The following is a 23,253-nucleotide window of genomic DNA, read 5'->3' as shown; positions in this document are numbered from 1 at the left end:
AAAAAAATTAGTTATTTGGCAAAAATAGTCAATTGAATATCAATGTGATGGAATCCACTGGGGATGGAGGTTTAGCCCTCCTCCCATCACAGCAGCAGAGCTGTAATATGTGAAATGGGTGTTTTAAAATATTTACAAATTGGAAAAAAAATTTTTAGAAGTATTAAACTAACTTTGTGTCACAGGTTTCCAAACATTAGTTATTTAAATGGCAGGTTTGGTGCACTGGGCCATGTAAAGACATTCATACATTTGCATTTTCATTGAGAGAGGACGACAATGCAAAATGGAACTTTACTTGTATCATTTAATAGGAAAAGACTTTCTTGATGGAAAGCAGAGTGCTGTCAGTGTGATTTGTGCCACTGCTCAGAGTGGTGTCCCCTCACCTTGGAAAGGGGAAAATGCAGAAAAATGAAGGTGTATGTCGCAGACATCTTTTATGGAAAATCCTTTCCTTAAGGTTCTTCCTCCTGAGAAGCTGGGAGGCCTCAGGAACAAAATGCAAACAATGGTTATCTGCTGCTGTGGAATGCAACAGGTGCATCTGGGATTGGCCTCATGTTGGTTTGTTTGTAATTAATGGCCAATCACAGCCAGCTGGCTCGGACAGAGAGTCCAAGACAGAGCCTTTGTTATCATTCCTTCCATTGTATTCTTAGCCAGCCTTCTGATGGAACCTTTTCTTCTATTCTTTTGTGGCATTTTTGTGGCAGGTGGCATTTTTGTGGCAGGTGGCATTTTTGTGGCAGGTGGCATATTTAAAAAAAAAATATTAATCATATCCTGAAAGAATGGATTAGAAAATTCTCATTAGAAACCTTCACTGGTTTAACTTCACAGAGAAAAGAAAATGTATTTATGCATCACCCTGTGTTTAAATTTTACTTTTTGTTTATAGCTATACTGAAATTAGACTAATATAATAGGACTTCAACTGAAATGAGACTAATCTTGACATGATCTGATAATAAAGTTTGTCATCTATAGACAAGAATTTCTACAGAACATTCCAGGCAGTGCCAGTTGCAGCAAGGCCAAAGATGACAGGATTTGTGGTGCCACTGCAGCATTTCTCCCTGAGCAGGGCCTGTTAAATGGATAACAAGGACAGGTGTTTTTATTGCTGGGTCAGATTAGCAGATTAACACAAACACATAGAAACGGAACAAAAAACTGCGAGTGATCTCTTGCCTAAATCCAATTTTACCTCTCCTTGCCTTCTGGAGTCAGGTAAGAATAAAGCCTCTGTTTTACAACCTTCTGGAAATCTGCACAGCATCAACATCAAACCCACCCCATTCCTCCTGCTTTCTTACCTCCCTCTCTGTCACAGAGGTCTCATGTGGAATACAACATTCCCCCAGCTGACGAGCTCAACACATTGCTTTTTATTGTGCTGAAATGTCACTCTGTGCTCAGGCTCCCAGCTCAACTAGATTTTCCAGCTCCTAATAGGACTACAGGGAGAACATCCATCCTAGCACAGACCCCCAAGCCCAAAAAGAAAGACATTAATTGTCACAATGCCTTGATTATAGAGATGTTTACAGGATGAAATGAACAACAAAGCAAGGAAGGCGCTTCTTCTTGGAAGTCAATCCATAAGGAAAAAAAAAATCAATTAAGTACTACAAATGCAAAAAAGCCAATAATTCCCAACACCACGCCTGGAAAGGAACATTACACACATTAAGTGGCAGAAATGGGATGACATGACCAGGTAGGCTGAAACTAAACAGAATTTTCCACTTTGAAAAGTGAACTTTCTCCAGCTTTCAGAACAGCCAGCAAGTATTTCTCATATTGATCAGAAACAGCCTTCAGTTTATTACTCCTGACTTGGTTTTGCCTTTTTTAATGATAATCTCTCAGCTAAAATTGCTGCCTTACCTTTGTTCATATCAATCAGCTGCTGCTTCTTCTTCTGTCTCTCCAGCCTCTCCCGCTCCGCCTTCTCCTTGGCCAGCTTGGCCCTCTTGGTCTTCTCCTCCAATTCTCTCCTTTTGTTGTTTTCTTTTAATGCCTCCTGCATCAGAGCAAAGGAATGTGAGTGTGTGTGCACTGAGGAGAACCAAAATAACCTGGTTTGAAATGAAATAAGAGGAGAAGGAACCAGGGACTTGACCCAACACTTGGAGCACGCTCAGGAATCTTGGAGAGAACATAATGCACCACAGTATTTGTACATGTGAGAATTACTGATCAGAGCAATGAGGAACTGAAATAGCTTTGTATTTATGATAAGGAAAAAAATATTTTTTTTCCAGCAGCAATGTTTGTATTTTTCCCTATTAAGATTGCCATATTAATATTGTGCCATGCTCTTAGGAGGGATGAATGGGGAGGAAGCCAAGTGTCCACTGTGATGGAAATTCAATTACAAGTGGTTGAAACTCAGGTGCTAAAATTTAAATATAACTCATCAAATATTTTTGTTGATATAGCCAGTGTGGATGTCTAAAATGCAGAAAACACAGGAGAAGCAATGGAAAATAGCTGAATTTTTAGGTTATGACTAAAAGATCTCTGAAGTAACAGGTTATACCTGAGGTCTCTGAGGTAATGGGTTATATATTTGCTATATAGAGCAAATTAAAAATCCAAGAATCCCAAATGCTTCCAAATACAAAATATTCATTCAAGCAAGGGGCAGCATCTTTCAGTGTGGCATTTCAGGGCTTTCCTGAGGTCAAACACCACATTTCAGCCCTGTTTTACTGAGACTCTGCTGGCACCCAGAGCCTCACTCCAAAATGCACCAGGAAATGCACCAGGAACTGCACCAAGAACACTGCACCAAGAAATGCACCAAGAAAACTGCACCAAGAAAAGTGCACCAAGAAAAGTGCGCCAAGAACTGCACTGGGAAAATTGTACCAGGAAAAGTGCACCAAGAACTGCACTGGGAAAATTGTACCAGGAAAACTGCACCAAGAAATGAACCAGGAAAACTGCACCAGGAAAACTGCACCATAAAAAAACTGCGCCAAGAACACTGCACCATAAAAAACTTCACCTGGAAATGCACCAAGAAAACTGCACCAAGAAATACACCAAGAAATGCACCAAGAAAACTGCACCAGGAAAACTGCACCAGGACCGGCACTCACTGCCCCAGCACAGAGCCAGCTGCAGCACAAACACCACAAACACCTTTTCTGCCAGAAAAAAAAAAGACAACTAAAGGGCAAAGCCAATGTCTTGTCCCTTTTGGTTTTGGACAGTTCTGTCACTGCGCATTCAATCCCACCTGACAGAAATTTCATTTTACTGCTGGAACGGGAGGAGATGCCCCCAGTCTCACAGAGAAAGCAAATATGAAATGTCATGGTTGCACTGGTAGCTCAGCAGCCACTGACATTCTGTGATCACATCACAGGTTCCATCACATTTTCTACCAGCAGACTGAACTAAACAAGCTCTAAAGTTAAATTTTATCTGGAAATTCTCCTTGAGCCAAACTCTATGAGTTCTATCTGAAGGAAGATTCAGACAGCCCTTCATAAAACAGAATGGATACCAATGGTGATTTAAAAAAAAAACCCAAAAGGCATTCAAAAGAAAGGCTTAATCTTCCTGAAGAACAGCAAGATAAGAAAATATTGATAACTCTGTGTGAGAGGAGCCCTTTTTATCTATGTACACCCATCCACCTCCTGGAATGGACTTGCTTGTTGCTCCCCTCCATCAGGAGCTGGACTCTTACCCATTCCATATTTGTTATGTCATTTACTGCTACGCATTTAGTCAGAGTTAGCTGAAAGCTGGAAATAAATCATTGGCAAGAACAACCTCCCACCTGCTATCAGAGTCAGAGCAGAAAGCAAAAGAAATCTATTTCCATCTATATTTATAAGCATGCTTTATATTTAAATTAATATTGCTAACAAATTTGATCAGAGTTTCTCAAAGCTGATGGATGATGAACGTAAATAAAGAGAATTTTGACTCAGGTGTACAGTGGTTTATACAGCATCTGCTCTGCCTGAACTGTATCAATCCTTTCAGATTCATTTCCTACAGCTCTACTGACAATGAGTTATTTTTCTCTCTCATGGCATGCTTTCATATTCCCCCAGACCTTTTCTCTTCCAAACATTTGAGTTGCAGTGGATTTCTTCTAACACAGGACAGTGCTACTCCAGATTAGCAGGGGTTTTGTTTCAACTCTCAAATGCCAGTGATCCCCTTTCTGTGTAGTTTTACAGGCTGAATTACTTCAAAAGGTAAAGATCAGTTTGAAAATTAAAAAAAAAAAAAAATAGTTCTGTAATTGCTTTTAAAAGAGGGAATAAAAATCAGCAGTTTTGATACTGCAATACAGTGACAAAGAACTTACTACTCCTCATAGGGATCTACTGGACAACTAAATTTATTCTCCAATTAAAACTAAACTAATCTAACAGCTAGAAATTGGGCAAAGAAGCAATCCTCTGGTAAGAATAAAAGCCTTCTCAACAGCTTTAGAGCACATTTTGAAAAGTACTCATGTAGATGCTGTCTTCTGAAAACATGTAAGTGCATGCAAAAAGGGAAATAATTTTCGAGTAAATCTCAGCAGACAAATATTTAAATGCATAAAACCCTTTTATTGATGGGCTTTTCATGACCCTCTGTTATTTTGGTTGGTGCATAAGGGCAAGCAGTTTTGCTAATTCAACAGCAAATTAAAAGTTAGAGAAAGTTTGAGTGTGGGTTTGCTTTGTTATAATAAAACCAAAACTGAATTATTGTCTCTCCTAGCAGAGCAAAGAGATTCAGCAAGGAATATTATCTCTTTTTAAGTGAGTTAGTTGAAGGAGCACACAGTTTGATGTTCCCCCTTGTGTTTATTAGGATTCACTGAAGTGCAGCTCTGGCACTCAGCACTGCCAGTTTACAGCTTGGCTTCCTTAAGAAGCAAATAAAAAATTAATGCATCTCTTGCATTCTGCACATATCTTAAGTTTTGACAGACAAACATATTCACACATCGACACGGTTGTAAATAGACTCTCGAAGGTAAATTATTAAAAACAAGAAGAAAGAAAACAAACTGTAATGCACAAATCTCCCTGGATATTAAAGATGCAGCTGGCTACAAAGCGGTCATGCACCAATAATGAGGCTGCCTGCGATCCCCCAGGCCTTCCCAAATTTGCCTTGCAACTGCAAAATATGTCAGCTGAACTTCCAGCAAAATAATCTTCCCCAGCCATAAATCGTTAGGAACAGCCAGCTCAGATTATCTGGAAGTTAATCTACAGAAATTCAGGTAAAATACAGCAGATTGAGCAATCAGTGTGCATGTAAAAGGGAGATCCTTCCTGGGTGTTCCTTGGAGGATAACACATTTAAATACATTGTTATCCCCGTGGAAATAATGGGGAAGAGATGGCATTAAACAAGGGCAGAAAATTGAATTCCTGCAGGGTGGCAGTGAAGCACTGAGCAGAGGATGGGGATGGGACAGGGACAGAAATGTGCTGGGCTTGGACAGGGGGATTGCCAAGGGGAGCTGCCTGCCCAGGGATTGCTGCTGGCTGCAAAACCACCAAAAACTGCCCAGGCACAGGAGCTCTGCAGTGCTTACTCACCAAATTGTTTTGCAGTGCTTACTCACCAAATTGTTTTGCAGTGCTTACCAACCAAATTGTTTTGCAGTGCTTATTAACCAAATTGTTTTGCAGTGCTTACCAACCAAATTGTTTTGCAGTGCTTACTCACCAAATTGTTTTGCAGTGCTTACTCACCAAATTGTTTTGCAGTGCTTATTAACCAAATTGTTTTGCAGTGCTTACTCACCAAATTGTTTTGCAGTGCTTACCAACCAAATTGTTTTGCAGTGCTTACCAACCAAATTGTTTTGCAGTGCTTACTCACCAAATTGTTTTGCAGTGCTTACTCACCAAATTGTTTTGCAGTGCTTATTAACCAAATTGTTTTGCAGTGCTTACTCACCAAATTGTTTTGCAGTGCTTATTAACCAAATTGTTTTGCAGTGCTTACTCACCAAATTGTTTTGCAGTGCTTACCAACCAAATTGTTTTGCAGTGCTTACCAACCAAATTGTTTTGCAGTGCTTACTCACCAAATTGTTTTGCAGTGCTTATTAACCAAATTGTTTTGCAGTGCTTACTAACCAAATTGTTTTGCAGTGCTTACCAACCAAATTGTTTTGCAGTGCTTACTCACCAAATTTAACAGTACCAATGAAAAGCTCCTTGGTATCACTTAATTACTGCTCTGGGTAATAAAAAGGAATCATTATTAAATGGCCCTTGAGTGGACAGTTTGGGACTGGTTTCCTGCTCCTGTCCATCAATATTTGGATAGCAGAATAAACACTGGCACCTCGTTCAGGTTATTCCTGATAGGGACCCAGAGCTGAAGTACACACACAAAAACAAAGCTGCATCACTGTTTTTACAAAAAACACACCCAGGAAAACAAATGTTGTCTGTTTGGGAGATTGGTTTCTAAAAGATTGGTTTCTCTAAAAGAGAAACCACAGCCCAGGGCAGACCAATTATTGTTTTGTTGCAACAGCAATCTTTCTGGATCAAGGAAGACAAAAATCAGTGATCTGGCACATCATCATGTGAGCACAATCCTTTAGACTTTTTAACAAAAATTCTTTCTAAGGTAAGTCTGTAAGAACTGTTCATACAAGAGCCTGAATCTAGTAAAAAACCTGAATTTCTCTTCTTAATAGCAGGACCTTGAATGAGACATGCTGAAAGGTTTCAGAGTTTCTGGGTAGAAATTTTTGACAGATTTTAATAGAGACTGTGAGAATTACACCCAGTGTAGTACATAAGGACAAAATGTAATTAAATAACAAAATAAAAATGCCTGGCTTGGAAAGACTCTGCAGACTGCCTGCAAGACATGGTTGGTGGAAGGAGGCGCTGCAGAGGGTGGGTGGCATTATGGCATTACACTGCAAAGAAATCACAAATGTGGGAAAATCAACTGCAGGGACACGCTCCCACAGCTGCAACTCCTTCCTGGAGGTTCCTTACACCTTGCTCTGCGTTCTGACAGGATCAGCAGCTCCATCAGCCTGGGCTTTCCTGCACGTGCCAGGCAAGCAAACCTGAACCTGGGGAAGGGAATGAGCTGTAATTGACTCCAGCAGCATCACACCAAATGAAGCTGCAATAATGCGCTGATCAATCAGGAATCACAATTAAGACAAACACGGATTCCAATTATCAAATTATCTTAATGGGATATAGGAGCAAACAGAATGATGAGGCTAAGGTGATATACGGGAAAGGTGATACATGCGAAAGAAAACTTGGAGGTGTTGGAGAAGTCAGGTTCGTTCTAACACAAGAGTTTCAGGAAGGTCTGAGTGCAGATGTTGGCAGCTGGAACCTGCACACATCACCCGTGCAGGGTCTCTGCTGGCCTGGGCACAGCCAGGTAATGAAGGCAGAGCTCCACAAGAGATCCTCAACAGCTTCAGCTCTGCCTCAGCCCAAATCCCAAACCAGGCTTTGCTTTCAGAGTGGAATACGGATTCAAAATCCTCATTTAAATATTACAAACTTCCAAAGATAATGCCTTGAAATAATGACATTTCTCAGTTGGACTCACTGCTACCAGCACTGAATATAAAACAGAAAAAAAACCTAAAGAAACCTTTTAAATCCTGTTCCTTTCAAGATGAGGGAATTTAACTTCATGCTTTCCTCTGGACCATGTTCTCCACTATAACTTTTGAAAATATTCCCTAATCAATGGCATCTCTACCCTGAAATGTGGCATCCAGTGATGACACAAAGAGCCACCTCAAGAGAGAAACAGCAAGGTCAGAACAAAATCCCAACTCCAGCTGGGCAGTTATTTCTACCCTTGCCAACATAGTGTACTTGAACTCAATTTAATTTCTTTTATTATTATTTATTTTTGCACGTTTTGGGGAGCTTCCAAGAGAACTGCCATCCTTGTGTTTTACACCATGAACAAAGCACTTATCTAGCAGCATTAACCCCAGGTAAATAAACTGAGTTACTGCTCCTGTGTGAATTCCAGCACCTGCATCCTTTCCTAGCCCACCCCTAATTCCTGATTTGTTCAGGATAATGATTAAAATCCATTGTGTACACTAGGATGAGAACTGGGAGCTCACAAAAGGTTTGTGTTTTGGGTTTGGGCAGGGGGAGGAAGGTTTTGCTGTATATAGCCTGTTAATAAGGACAGTGTTTCACTTTTGGTACCACCTCTTGGGAAATTTCGCTGAAGAAAATACTTCTTGCTCATTATTCTTTATTTTTTTCCCAGCTTCCTGCTAGCTGGAAACTGTTATCTTTCAGGCTGCATTAAAGAACTGTTACTTTTTAGGCAGAAGGGATGAAGTGTATTCCCAGACAAATAACCAGAGAGAACAATGAATAAATAGAGCCTTTCTTTTAAACCACTCTTGAATTACAAACACAATTTATGGGTTTGAAAGCTGGGAATTTAGCCTGCCTATGCACTGTATTTCATGGTAAATCAGATGTTTATTATGTATTTATTTATGTATTGTAGATTCGTTGAGTTGTATTACTGCAGCAAATGACCTGCTGCATTCCAGGGACACTTCAAAAAAGCCACCACAAAAACCACTCCTGAGTCACAGAGCCTGAAACTCCCTTTGTAGCAAGTAATAAACAAATATTAGGGAGAAGGAAGGGTCTTGCAGGTCCATTTGTACTCAGGATGCTGAATGCACTTGGGAAAAGCTGCTTGGTATGAAGGAAATAGAACTGATGTTCCTGTCCTGTCTGGGGCAAGGCATCAATCTCACAAAATCCTGGAGCCCAGAGTGGTGGGCACCGGGATTAAATAAAAAGTGCTCAGTTTGCTGATCATTTAATGTGCCTCCTCATTTTGGGGAGATTTTCACTTTGTGGATGCTGCCCTGAGGGCACACAGCAGCCATCAATCAATAGCAGTGCTGATACGAAAGGACAATTTATTTCACTGCTGTTTCACCAAACCCATCTCTCATCCTGCCACCTGATGAGTTACTCACATCTGCTTAAACACTGCCTGGAACTGCAATAAACCCTTGTCCTCAAAGTGCATTTATAATGGACTTTAGGATTTAATTCCTTATTCAAAGAGCTGCATTTACACAAACATGAGGGAAGCAGTCCCCACTGATAAAAGTGTCTACCAGATAAAAAATATCACTCCATACAAAACAGCCTCTCTGCATTTCATGCAACTGGACCCAAAAATCCCTTTTCCTGCTTCAAAAACAACTTTGCTTTTTTAGGCTCAAAAAATTCACCTTTGAGTCCATCTGCATTACAGGAAGCCCACAGAGCAAACAAGACCTAAAACATTTAAGTAAGCTTTTAAATGAAAAAGAAAAAAAAAATGAAATTTTAAGAAAAAAGGAAAACTTTTTAAGGAAAAAGGAAATTTTCCACTCTAATGCTGAGGTGAATATTTCATACAACTTCCACAGCACAGGAAAGGAAGTTTATGCTCATTTACAAATGCAGGAGTGACACATTCGGTGGAGGTTTTCAAATCCTCTGCCACCAACACAAACAAACACTGAGAAAGTGACAGCCTGAAAACATTACAGGTCACTTGATACAGAGTGCGAGACAGCAAGTTAAAGACAAAAAATGGAAAAGAACAAACTGGCATCTTGCTCCAGGCAGGATTAATCATTATTTGATAAGAGCCTGATCCTTTTGGGCCTGATGCTGTATCAGGTTGTCCTCAAGGACAATGGAAATTTGTGCTCACTTTCAATGGAATAAAGGACTAAAACCTAAAAAAATATTTCTTCTTCAGAAGAGTTCTAAATATTAAAGAAATATTATCATCCAGTAGATCTTTAACTGCAGAGAGGGGAAAAAAAGAAAACCCACAACAAATAGAGGAAAAAAAACAAAGCCCACACCAAACCACCCTTTTTGCTACTTTCAATTCAATTTCCAGCTGGCTCCAGGAGAATACACCTTTCTATTCATTCTCAGCTTTGAATTTGACTCATGTTCAAAGGGGAATCCTGTGGAAATGTTTGTTTAATTCCTGTGGTACTGCAGCCACCTGGAGGACTTTGGAGCCTCCAAACTGAACTGGCTCAAGGCACAGGAAAGGAGAATTATTGAACAGTTCTTGTTCTAGCAAGAACATAAAAGAATGACAAACAGGATAAAAGGAGCCATCAATGGTTATAAAATATCTGGAATCACACTTCAGCCAACCACCAAAACTCCAAAGGAAGCTGATGGAGCCCTTGGAGGGAGCAGGGAGGTGTCAGGAATGGGAACAGGACAAATTTAACACAGGGAATGGTTGGAGATGTTCTCTACCCCACTCTTATCTGATTGGGGTACTCCTCAATTCTTATCAGTACTTACTACTTTTTCAAAGTAAATCCCACATATTAAAGGAATTTCAGCATATTTTTCCTCTGGGGAGACTTCTTGCAAGCATAAAAATGTCGCAGAAAATCTTAATTATTTTTTTGTAATTTTTTTGCCCCTTATACAAAAACAAAAATCCTTCACTCTGAACTTTTAATGTTTGCCCTGGTCTATTAAACCTGATTCATTACATTGCTAAAATATCAAAGTTGAATTAGATTTGGCTCAACCTTATCCACAGTTGAGTTATCGGCTTAGACACTAGAAAAAAATATGTCATGACCAAAATCTAAATAATTCTGGAAATGTTCCCCCAGTTTCCTGCCATGGAACAAAACACAAAATTAAGCATAACAGAAAAAACAGAGAGACAAGGAAAGAGTTAAAACTGGGGAGAAAAACCTATAAGAAAAATGTTACATAACATTTTGCAGGTATTACTCACCAAGAACAGAGTTCTGAAGTTGCTGAGATCACCAAAGAATTCTTCTATGCTTATTGCTTTGGGATCAAAGGTGAAATATTCTCCCAGATTTTCATACAGTTTTGTCATGTTGTTGTGCATGTTGGACAGTTTTTCATATTGTTCTCGGGCACTCTCAGCAAAGCTGTGAGGTTTTGTTAAGGAAAATGCCTCAAATGCAGCACAAATAAAGGAATAAAAATAAAAACCCAGTAAATAAAGGAAACAGTACACAAGGAAAGGGCTCTCAGTACAAAGGTTACAACTGCAAAATGTGCTTACAAATATGACATTTTTATAAATATTATTAATAATATTATTAAAATTAGCATTTTATGAATTAATATTATTAATGTCTGCAATTTCATGCCAACACTTCCATCAAATAATCCCTTTCCAATGGTGAAGATTTGCCACTGACAGAATACAACTTGCTCTGTAAAATTTTTAAATGCTGTAGGCCTTTTTATTTGAAGAGATGAACAATTTTATAAAAAGAATTCTATGACAACACCCAGTGAAATTCAGTTTGCTGCGAGAATCTACGGTCTCACTGCTCCAGTGAAGCCATGTCCCCCACCTCACACACATATTTTATATAAAAATGTGCATAACTACCAATGACAAAGTCACACAGCATGACATCTCATTTTCTTTGCCTTTTATCACAGAATTCTTCTCTGTGGGCTCCTTCCTGCCCAGGCACACAGAGCACGCCTCGGGCTGCCTGTATCAGGTTCACTTTCTGAAGCACAATCTCAACTCTGTAATTTCACCCAACTAACAAAAATGAAATGTCCACCCACCCATCCCAGCAAACTGACAAACAGCTTTGAGAAATTATTACTGAGAAAAACACCATGGAACAACACAAGTCATGTTTTTCTTTCCTTAGGAAGTGTGGAAGCCTGGAAATGAGACTGAGATTGACTTTCATCCCAGCAGCCATCATTAAAAGTTTGATATAATGCTTTTAAATAGAAAAACGTGGTGCTTTTTTCTCCCTATGTGAAAAAAACCCTAGATAAATATATATATATATTTATAATATCTCTAGATAGATATATAAATTATAATAGATATATTTAAACTATATTATATATTACTATATTTTTATATATATTATATATACTTTATATATATTTATAAATATATATAAAATATATATAATATATATTTATATATATTTATATATAAAACATATATAAATATATATTATATCAAACTATATTTTATATAGTATAACTATTATAATATATAATATACAATATATATAATATATATTATATAATATATAATATTTAATATATTATATATATTTATATGTTCATATATAAAATATATATTTATATATATTTTATATAAAATATATAAAAATATATATTATATCAAGCTATATTTTATATATTATAACTATTATAATATATATAATATATAATGTATATAATATAATATATATTATATAATATATTATATAATATTTAATATATTATATATATTATATGTTCATATATAAAATAAATATATATTTATATATATTTTTATATAAAAATACATAAATATTATATCAAACTATATTTTATATATTATAACTATTATAATATATATAATATATAATATGTAATATGTAAAACATAATGTATAATACATAGGTATTAAATTATATATTTTATATAGATATAAATCTATGTTTACATATTATTATATCTATTTTTATATGTATATATTAAAAACTATATTATGTATATATATGAACACAATTATTTTGGAACTGGAGGAAGGGTGCAAGGGTGCTACTAAAGGAAACATTGCTTTGCCTCAAAGCAAGTGCATTTTAGTCTGCTCCTTTTTCTGTGGGGCGGTTTGGAGCCGCAGAGTCACACGGGACTGGGCAAAGCCCACCTGCTCCAGGCTGAATCTGCTGATGTTTGATTGAGGCTGACGAAGGAACGAAGCACAGGAGAGGCTCCCTGAGCTGCAGGGCCCTGCAGAGCCCATGGCTGCTCCTGTGGCAGCTCCTTCCGTGGCAATTCTGGTGGAGAACAGGGCACAGCTCTGCTCCAGCCCCTCCCCACAGCCCCCCCTCATTTCTGAGCCTGCTGGGTCACATTTCTGATCACTGCTGACGTCCCAGGCTCTGCAAACCACACAGGGCACAGACACACAGAGAAAGCCTAAAAAAATCCCATTTCTTTTTAAGATTAGACCAAACCCAGAAGGGATCCTGCAGAAAACAGTCAGCAATTTGCAGAATAAAGCCTGGAAATGCAGGTGGAGGTTCTGTTCTCAGTGGTTCTGCAGCTTTTGGGAGCTGCTGAGCACAAAAAGGCCGCACAAATACAACAGAGTGAAAATACCTTCCACTGGAAAAGGGCCAAATATCCCACCTGGATCTGCCCATTTTAACTAAGAGAGAGTAATAAATAAATAAATAAACACTTAAAAATTTTTTCTCAAAAGCACAATTGAAAACTTTACAAATATCAATTTTTCCAAGCAATCCTCTCAACCAAAGCCTCAGTGGCCTAAAAGCAAAGCTCCTAAAGTTCATTTAGAAACAGAAACTCCCTCAGTGATGGATATTAATTTATAAAACCAAGATTTTGAAACATTACCTGCCCAAACAGTGCCACAGCAGCGGCAACACCTAATTCTCAGTTTATTGAAAACAAGTTTAAGCTGCTTGATTAGAATTTCAAGCTTGGCCTGTTGAGCTGCTCATCTCAAGATAAACCTGGTGCAGTTCAGTCTTCAGTGACATTTAACTGCACAAAAGGAAATGAAAGTTTAATGGCAAGAATACATTAAATAGGTAATAATGGCACATTACTGAATTATTGAGCACAGACTAAAAATTTCAGAAAAACACGAATTGCCTTCGAGTCAGCAGATTGCTGTCGTGAGCAGCTCACCAAAAAAGAAATACATATAAATGTACAGATTAATTCAGTGGATCCTTTAAAAACAATCTTACATTATGTGATAAAAACCCAAAAATGACTGAAAAGTCTAAAAAAAAGAAAAATACTTGGACAACTCCAGATTTGCCGGCTATTGTTGGAGACAGAGCTCGCAGCTCTCCACTGGTGCTGCACTCACATAACAAATAACAACAGTAAGCACTAAAAAACCCCAGCAGTGCTGCTGAAAGGAGATATTTTAAAGCACCACTCTAGAAACAGACACTGTAATTTCAACATTATTATTTTTTATCTATTAAGCACCAAACTGCAAGTAAGAAATATCTTTAACAGATGGGCTGCAAGACAAACGGGTGGCAGCAAGACAGATGAACAGGGGGAGCCAAGGGAGAATTGAGGATTTCAGCTGGGCTTCATTTTGAAGAAAAGGCAGAGCTGCAAAGACAATAGTTCCCAGCCATAGAGCATGCAATATTAACAAAGTCACTGCCACTCTGTGCTTCATTCACCTTCCTACTTCTAACATATTAGTAGTGGAAAACATCCCCTGGAAATGTGGGGATTCAGGCAAAGGAGTGATCCAGGGGAGCACAGCCAGACGCGCCAAAAAATTTCATGAAAAAGTTCAGTGAGGAATGTGAGGTGTGTCAGCTTTGTGTAACAGCAATCCCTCATTCCAACAGATTTCCTGAAGAGAGATTGAAGCTTTGCCAAGTGCTCATTTCAAAACTCCAAACTTGGTTTCACTCTCACCACTCCAAACCAAACCAAAAATCACAGATTTTTTTCACTAAATAGTTTAAAGGTGCTTGTTCAAGTAGCACAAAGTAGTTTAGTCAGAAGTTTGGTTTTCCCACATTTTCTTGCATGCCACTGCAGAGCAGGATTCCGGCCTGAGGAACCACCAGGCCTAAATATCTGTTTTAATTTGTTAGAGGAGAAAGTTTGAGTCAACGGTGTCATCTTTAATGAAGGATGCACAAGAGCTCTTGGTTTCTGATCTCCCAGCTCATTCATAATAGAGCCAGATGTGCCAAAAAATTTCATTAAAAAAATCAGTGAGGAGTCTGAGGTGTGTCAGCTTTGTGTAACAGCAATCCCTCATTGCTACAGATTTCCTGAAGAGAGATTGAAGCTTTGCCAAGTGCTCATTTAAAAACTCCAAACTTGGTTTCACACTCCAAACCAAACCAAAAATCACAGATTGCCATTGCAGAGCAGGATTCTGGCCTGAGGAACCACCAGGCCTAAATATCTGTTTTAATTTGTTAGAGGAGAAAGTTTGAGTCAACGGTGTCATCTTTAATGAAGGATGCACAAGAGCTCTCGGTTTCTGATCTCCCAGCTCATTCATAATAGAGCATTCTTTGAATTGAACTGTGGCAAAGCAAACAGAACTTGCTAACTGAAGACAGAAATTCAGCTTTAATAGCACTAAGTCATTCCCACTGATAGCTCTATTTTCACCTGCTATCAGGATGTAAACACATGCTAACAATTTCATCACTCACTCCATCCATAATGCATCTCTGTGACTGCACAGCAGCCAAGACTTCTGGAGCATGCACAGATAATTATGAATCACAATTATATCCCTAATCTTTTCCTCCTGTTGGAAGCCTTTGCAAAAACAAAACAAAACAAAAAACCTGCAGAAATCTCCATTGCAATACACTTTACCCAAATCAGAAGCCAAGAGCCATAGCAGGAGCCCAACTTCGTGTGTGCACACAGAATCACGTGCTTCTGAAAAGCTGAAAGATTCCCCAATAAAATTCCATAAAAAGCTCAGTGTGAGAATTTCTTTCTCATTACAAAGCAAATTGTCTCATCATTCAGGGTTTGACAGAACAGCTCAGGAAAAACCCAAACAAAGCAAAGCAAAGCACAGAGGAGCAGGGGATTCTCAGCAAGGAGGGCTCTGCCCCCCCTTTACTCCATTAGTACCTGAAATGATCATTAACTATCAGAATTATGTAACGACTGCATTCATTGGAAAAAGCCAGGATGTCAGCGGGTTTTGTGTTTGTGGGAATGAAGCACAGAAAGGTCACAACCATGCAAGAACAACCCTGGCTCAACCTGCTCCTTCTCCCAAAATCTCAGATAACAATTAATTCACATTAATTAATATGAAATTTCTGACTTGTGCCTAAATGGCCATAAAACTTTCATCTTGGTAAACACTAAAAAATCTGTCAGTGTTTACTTCCCCCCAGCTCTAAGCAATCAATTCAGTGCCTAACTTTGCTGCATTCAAACTTCTCTGTAATGAAAAGAACTTCCATTGATTCCACCACATTGCTATGCACAGGAGAAAGCTTTTGTCAACATCATTTCAATATTACTTTTTTATTTGTACTTCTGTTGATGAGGACACAAAGATCACTGCTCAATTCTCTAAACCCAGAGGAAGTCCCTGGGCAAAAACTGATAAACAAGGGCCTACTTTGAAAATATTCAGTCCAAGGAGCAAAGCCCCACAGAACTTAGAAATTGAACTGTTTTATACTGGGAAAGTTGGCTCCAAGATATAGGTGGTAAATTAGGAATTTCCTGTGGTAGCAAAAAGAAAACTTTAAAAATAAATAAAAGCACTTGGCTCTCCAAAGAGAACACAAAAGGCAAAATTTCTACAGCCACAGGCTAGAGAGAAGGCAAGACCTTTTCTATATTAAAAATAAAAAAGGCACTCCAAAATTAGATCCAGGCATTAATCTAAATGAACCTGAACCACTTGTGAAAAAGAAAAATTGCTGAACTCAGAATGTTTTTTCCCATTATTATAACAGAGAAACAATCCCCAAATTCCACAGTCCCATTTTAAAGAGTTTTTAAAAGCTCTACAACCACTGGAACCAACCAAACCTTTCACCCTGGCAAAAGCAACTCTATCTCCACTGATGCCATCACCAGAACTTTGGATTAGCCTTCATACTGCCTGACACCAAAAAACACCTAATTCTTAATTCTCAGTTGTGATATTCTGGCTTTTAACTAATTTCAAACAGTATGAAGAGTGCTATTTGCAGCTTTTTTCCAAACTCCAATATCTTTTTCATTTTGTGGTGGCAAAACAATTAATCACTACTGCTGCATTAATTAGAAGGAACACAGAACATGATAGTCAAGTATGTATCAGACAGAAAATGTTGCCAGAGTAATGGATTTGTAGCATCCCTTCCCTGGAGAACAATTAGATAAAAATCTCTTTAGATGAATAAAAACAAGAAGGGAACAACACAAATGCAGCTTGTACAAACGAAATGCTCTTGTAAAATATGTTTTGCATATTATATTCAAATTGGTTGTGACTGTTTCAAATCACAAAATTGTTGACACGCTCTAACAAGGTTAAAAATCACTTTTTAGGTATTTCAGCAAAAGCCTGGTGGCCACTCCTAGAAATATTCTATTAGCTCTGGATCCCACAATCAGGTGCCCTAAACAATAATTCCAGCTCGGTGTGCCCTGAATCTTTCAGGGAAGCTGCAGCCACGTTCCCTCTCTTTGATCAGGCAGCTTTCCCTCACTCCAGCTGCCTTTAATTAATGTCTGAGCTGTCACTGCAGCTGCTTCTCACAAGCTTCAATCAGATCTGATGGTTGCTTCAGCCAGACAAAGTTTCTGGTAAAGGTTGGGGAAGGAAAAGAGAAATTCCCCCCTGTATTTTTAGGTTTTCTTTAAGGCTGCCACGGCAGAAATCCTCAATTTCTTGTTTTGAGAAACCTGAAAAACTGCTGATTGTATAATGTTTCAAGAGCCCAGATGTTCCAAACCAAGGAGGAAAAGGAATTTTATGTCACCTGAGGGGAAAAAAAGGCAAATTGAGAATTGTTTAGCACAAACAACTGTTGCAATGAAATGTTCACAAACTCAAGAATAGGAGAAAATGAAAGTTACAGACTACGCTAAAATAAATTTATTTTGCAGGTGCCTACATAAAACCACACATCAGATATGATTTGAGTAAGGTGGGGTATATCCCTCCACTCATCTTTCCTCTCCAGACATGGTCCCACATTTTTGGGCAATTATTAAAAATAACGTACTGGGCAATGATTTCCGAGAAGCTCAGCACAAACAGCCTTGGCCCCAGTGACTGGGGTTAACCCAAGGAAAAGTCAGGACAGCGAAGGGATCCCTCAAAATCCCAACAGGCACTTGAAAAATCCCCTAAAGAACTCTTCTGGCCACAGGGAAACCCAGAGCAGACTCACAGGCACTGGGGACCTGAAATCCAGATTTCCTTTGCTCACAGGCAGCTCTTGCTGCTCAGTGACATCCTCCTCCTCCAAAGCACTTCAGCTTTTAAAAGAAAATGTTTCTGTTTGGAAAACAGAACTGCAGAGGGCAAAAAGCAGCTCCATCAACAGCAAGAGTTTTGCTAAAGCAGAATCTCAGGGCACTTTGATTTTGGTATCTAAAAGCTGCAGCTCCAGGCATTTACAGAGTGCACTTCCCCTTCAATTTCTGATTTTAAAATAAGCATACAATAATTAGAGAATGGATTTCTAATGGATTATCACTCTAATAAAGCACAGTCCTTTACAAAAATATCTTTCCGTGATCTGGACAACTTGGTTTAATATAAATTTAAGGATGAAAGCCCAGTTTCCCCCAGGCAATGATTCACAGTCGAGGAGCCATTAAATCCCTGGTGCATGCACAGAAGAGGAGTTCTGCTCATGGAATTTTATTCTGTGGAATTTTTACAGGATTTTTTTCCCCTGTATAATGTTCCTTCTTATTCTCTCCTCCTCCCCTGTCCCCAGTGCTCCCTGGATCCCTCTCAGCTCTGCAGCACAATTTGGGGGCTGTCTCGGGGTGCAGAACAGAACAGAGCTCCATTACAGTGGGGATTGAACCAAAAACCCAACAGGGATCTCTGATCTGAAGTGTGTAATGAAAAGTACAAAAGTCCATTCTATACAATTCACAGAATGTATGTTTTTCAGGAAATAAAAATTAGAAAAAGAAGCGACTGCAAGTTCTTGACTGTCCCACAGCTCCACCTCTTGCACATGATTCTGCCTCCCCTTTGTGACATTTATCAATTTTCTCCTCATTCCCACTGCCATGGAATGCACAGACATCTGTGCACTTCTGTTCACTGAATTCTTACTGCACCCAATATGAAAGAGTCAATGCAATCCTGTGTCTGCTCATATTAGGGATTTCCTTTGTAAAAAGCAATGAAAACCTGAAGGTAGAAATAAACTGTCAAAGAAAATTGATATCGTGCTTTGCATAACACAATTTTCATTTATAATGCTCCAAAGTTCTTGTATTTTAAACTATTAACTTTATGAAAACTCTGCCTTAGACCAGGCCAGTAAAAATAGAAAGCATCATTTTCCAAAGGGATTTGTCTTTTTTTTTTTCCCTGACATCAAATAGTTGTAAGAGAAATGAACATTGTGCAGTAAAACATGACACATTATTAGGTGCTTTTCAAATTCAATCCAAGCAAAGATTATACCTAAATAATCCTATAGTTATCACCTGGAACACGGTGAGCATTTTCACTTTGCTTTAAGATGGATCAAAGAGGGAAAAAAAAAATAAAGAAAAGAAATATTATGTGATAGGAAAGGGAGTGGAAAGCTCTTTAAAAAGCTCTGTTGAGTCTGGCAAGACAAGAGATTTAATTCTTTCTGTACAAGGGGGAAACAAGGAGAGAGAACCCCTCTAAAGAGCAACAGTAGGTAACAAAAATGAGTCCCCACAGACCCTGAAATGCAGCTGAACTGGGTAAATTCTCCATCTGGGGAAGTTTACCAAAGCTGTTATCAGGCATGACAGAGGGCACACAGACACAGGGTTTCAGGTTAGCTCCCAGATTCAGTATTCCTATAAAAACCATTGGATTTTTCATGAAGATGAATTACTACCAATTCTCTGCCATATTTTTTGTCTCTGTGTATACTGCTTTTGCTTTTCCTGCCCCAGGCCTGCCCACAGGTGTTTCTGTGAGGCTCCATTGCCCTCCCAGCCCCACAATTTCAGAGCGCCCTGAGTTCCTCAGTGTCTGCACCTACACCAACACCAAGCCATGGAATCAACGCTCACACACAATGCCATCCTGCACCACAAAATAAAAAACACTCCCTTTAGGAAATATTCAAATTAATTAATTTTACTTTATGAGGAACATATTGTTATTACTGCAGTTCCTGCTGTGTTCACTTTCTGGATTTTTACCTCATGAAACAGAGCAGGCCGTGCACAATTTATCCTCCTATAAACCACATCCTCCTAGATGCACAAGCCCATTAATGGTTTTCTCCATTAGAGTGGAGAAAAACCTCTCCAAAGTTTTTCCTCACTATTAGGTCATGATTCCTGATCCACAACCATTCCATATTTTGCTTTTTTTTTTGCATGGGGATTATTCACTGATTTTTTTATCAGGTAATTTAGCAGATGTATTAAATTTTGTTATATCCTCTCTCTGAAGCAGGCAGATAAAAATGGATTTCCCACCAGCCCCTGAAGACCCTGAGTGCTCCCTTATCTTGCTGAACATTTTGTTACCTCTCCTCTTGCTGTGCTCACACCCCTAAGGCAGCCTGGAGTCTGAGCTGAGCTTGTCTCAAAGCAAATCAACAATTTTCACATTACTGGTCAAGCACTGAAACACTGACTTGCTAATGGCTCCCTCTTGGCTTACACCATGTTTTGTTCATAAAAGAATGGAATATCTCATGATCAATTATGCAGGCCTGGGTAGAATTCTTTTCCCAACAATGAGCATAAAGATATTAAAATACATAGATATAATAAAGAGAACAAAGCCAGGTACCAAGCAGAGTACTGTAAAAAAACTCATATTATGATAAAAACAAACATCTGGAATCTTGCCAGAGGAGACCTGACCAATTTAAAGTTTTTTCAAATTCCACTTTACCGAGCAACATGCAGACTACATCAAATTAAACAATTCACATGAAACACCTCAACAGCACGGCTGCTGCTTGATGGTCTGCAATAAAAACAGAATAACAATTCTTTGGATGCTTAGTGCACCACAGAGGCAAATAGAGAATTCCAGTACACCTCATGGAAAATTTCACACTTGGAGTGATTAAACCCTCACACACACACACAGAATCACCACATCCACCCCAGAACCTCACCATGGCTCGGTAAAGCTGAGAAAAAGAGGCTGTAAAGCAAAGGCTGGAGATGATGCTGTGGTGCTCTGGTTCAAGATAAACCTGCCACTCCTCACACCCCATAGGGATTCCAGCCTGGCTTTTCAAAGTTCCAGATTTTTCAGGACCCAGGCTGCCAGTCCTTCCCACCAGCATTTCCCACATCCCCCTTACAATCCACTCAGGATAAACAAAGCAGAGGGCAGAAAAATGCTAAAAAACCCGAATTCCTCAGCCACCTCCCAGCACAGAAATGCTCATGCTCTCCTGCCTCTCAGCAGGGAAACTGAGCTTGACCAAGCAGAAGGAGATTAAAGTTGTTTTTCCACAAGGTTAAACTCATCTTTAATTGGGAAATATCTAATTCTAGCAGGGTTACAGCTTAGTAACCATGCATGCTCAAAGCACAGGAGGGAATGAAGGAAAAGCATTTCCCTTCCAATGGCCAGCGTAAAAACCTGCACAGCAATTCTGGAATTAGGTTTGTAATGGGATCATGACAAATGGATTGATTTTTTTCCCCCACTAATTTAGAAAGATGATTATTTGGGACAATAATTAGCAACATTGCCATTTAGCGAATTAAATAACAAATCAAACACAACTGGTTTCAGCCATGACCAGAAAAGGAGAACCATTCTATTAGAACAGCAAAGTAATTTGCCTTTTTTCAGCACTGTATTTATACATATATATAACTTTGTCCAAAGACTCAGAGCACTCACCTGCTGCACATCCCAGCAAACACAAGGGGCAATGAGCTGCAGGTCTGGAATATTTATCTGCAGCAGAATCAGAACATTTAACCTCCCTTTAACTCAATTATATCCATTGATTTCCATGACAAACATCCAGTCACACCAAACGTGACACCAGACATGCAAATATTTCAAAGCTCTTTTAGTGGGGGCATTATTTAATTTTTTTTTATTCCAGGGTGAAAAATCAGGTAAAGGAAAGGATTAATAAATGCCACAGAGGACATTTCTCAGTGGAAATCAAATTGAATGACAACAGTTCTATCAGAACTGTCAGTGAACACCAGGCTCTCCACATAAATAAACCAATAAACAAATTTCAGCTCCTGGGATTGTTTGTGTGAGTGTTGCTGGGCTGCTCAGGGCTGACATCTCAGAATGTGATCTGGTGTTGTTCCCTCTAACTGCAAGAGGTCCTGGCCATATTTCTGACACACTAACTATCTTATTTTTAAACTTTTACCTATAAAAAGGCAGCTCTGCACACACAGATCATTTTGTGTGCTGGGGAGACACAGTCCCCACAGACCGAGTAAACAACTAAAGTACATTTGAGCTCAACAACATCAAATATTGGTGGTTTTATTCCCCTAAAGCTTAATAATGCCAATTGAATATAAGTAACTAAATATAGCCCAAATTGCTTGTAATCTGATTTTTAACTTGGCTGGGTCAGTTCTCCAATAGGATTCAAACTGCTGAGATGCCACGAGCTTAAACAATTAGCAATGCAAAAAAAACCAGAGAAGGAAAACTCGGCTTATTCACCAATGCCCTGAATTTCCCAAAAAAGCCTCTAGTTTGGAAAAGGAAAAGCAGATTATTTGTACAAACTAATTCTTGCTATCTGCTATCAGAGTGCTTCCAGCAGGGGGATTTTCTGATGAGGGCCCTGGATCATTTCTCACCCAGCAGCTCCATCAAGGGCGCCTGGGCTGCTTTGGCAGCCCCATTTCAACACCAGGCGAGTGCTCGGAGATAAAAGGTTTTTAAATGTAACCTCTCAGAAGATGAGACACTGTCAATTCCCTTCTCCAAAGTGCATTTTAGGGATGCTTTACTTGCATTTGGGGCAATACAGAATAATGCAAATCTGGGCCACGCAGACTGGGGCTGTCAAACAGCCAAGCAAATCACTGGGATCTCAAATCTAATACTCAAATCACACATTTTGCTGTCTTAGAGCTACAAAACCTTAGAAAAGAGCATCCTAGATGCAAAATTTAACATACACAACACATGTGATATTTTCTACCATGCTGTGTTAACCAATTTGCATAAAACCATACAGAATAGGTGGCACAAGAAGAACATTTGATTACCTTATTGCCAATAAATTCAAATTGATATGAGTCTGCAGCAGGGTAAAAACAAAAAAAAACAAAAAAAAAAAAAAAAAACACAAAAAAAAAAGGCATTCCTGGCACTTAAATACAGGCTCTGCTTCAAAAACTTCCTTGAAACTTGAACAATTTATGTGCTAAAATTAATCGCCAAGCAGATGTACAGCATTATAAGGCTTGCAATTATTGCTTAAAACGTTTTCCATTCAAACATAAAACTCAGAAAAGTGAAGATTCAAGAGTA

General features: G+C 38.8%; 1 protein-coding gene across 2 annotated transcripts in view; it reads right to left on the bottom strand.

The window, feature by feature from the left end:
• The window catches only part of DIAPH2 (diaphanous related formin 2), a 167,078-nt gene that overhangs the window by 55,185 nt on the left and 88,640 nt on the right, over nt 1-23,253 (bottom strand). For both annotated transcript variants that reach the window (XM_054289531.1, XM_054289532.1), the window contains 2 exons: nt 10,813-10,978; nt 1,894-2,029 (listed from right to left, as the gene is read on the bottom strand). In XM_054289531.1, coding sequence (XP_054145506.1) covers nt 1,894-2,029; nt 10,813-10,978 — 302 coding nt within the window. The remainder of the gene's footprint in view (nt 1-1,893; nt 2,030-10,812; nt 10,979-23,253) is intronic.

Source organism: Melozone crissalis, unplaced genomic scaffold (assembly GCF_028551555.1).
Source record: "Melozone crissalis strain CALT ecotype California unplaced genomic scaffold, PUWL_Pcris_2 ptg000068l_1, whole genome shotgun sequence".
NCBI classification, from domain to species: domain Eukaryota; kingdom Metazoa; phylum Chordata; class Aves; order Passeriformes; family Passerellidae; genus Melozone; species Melozone crissalis.
This window is presented reverse-complemented; position numbering and strand designations above follow the sequence as displayed.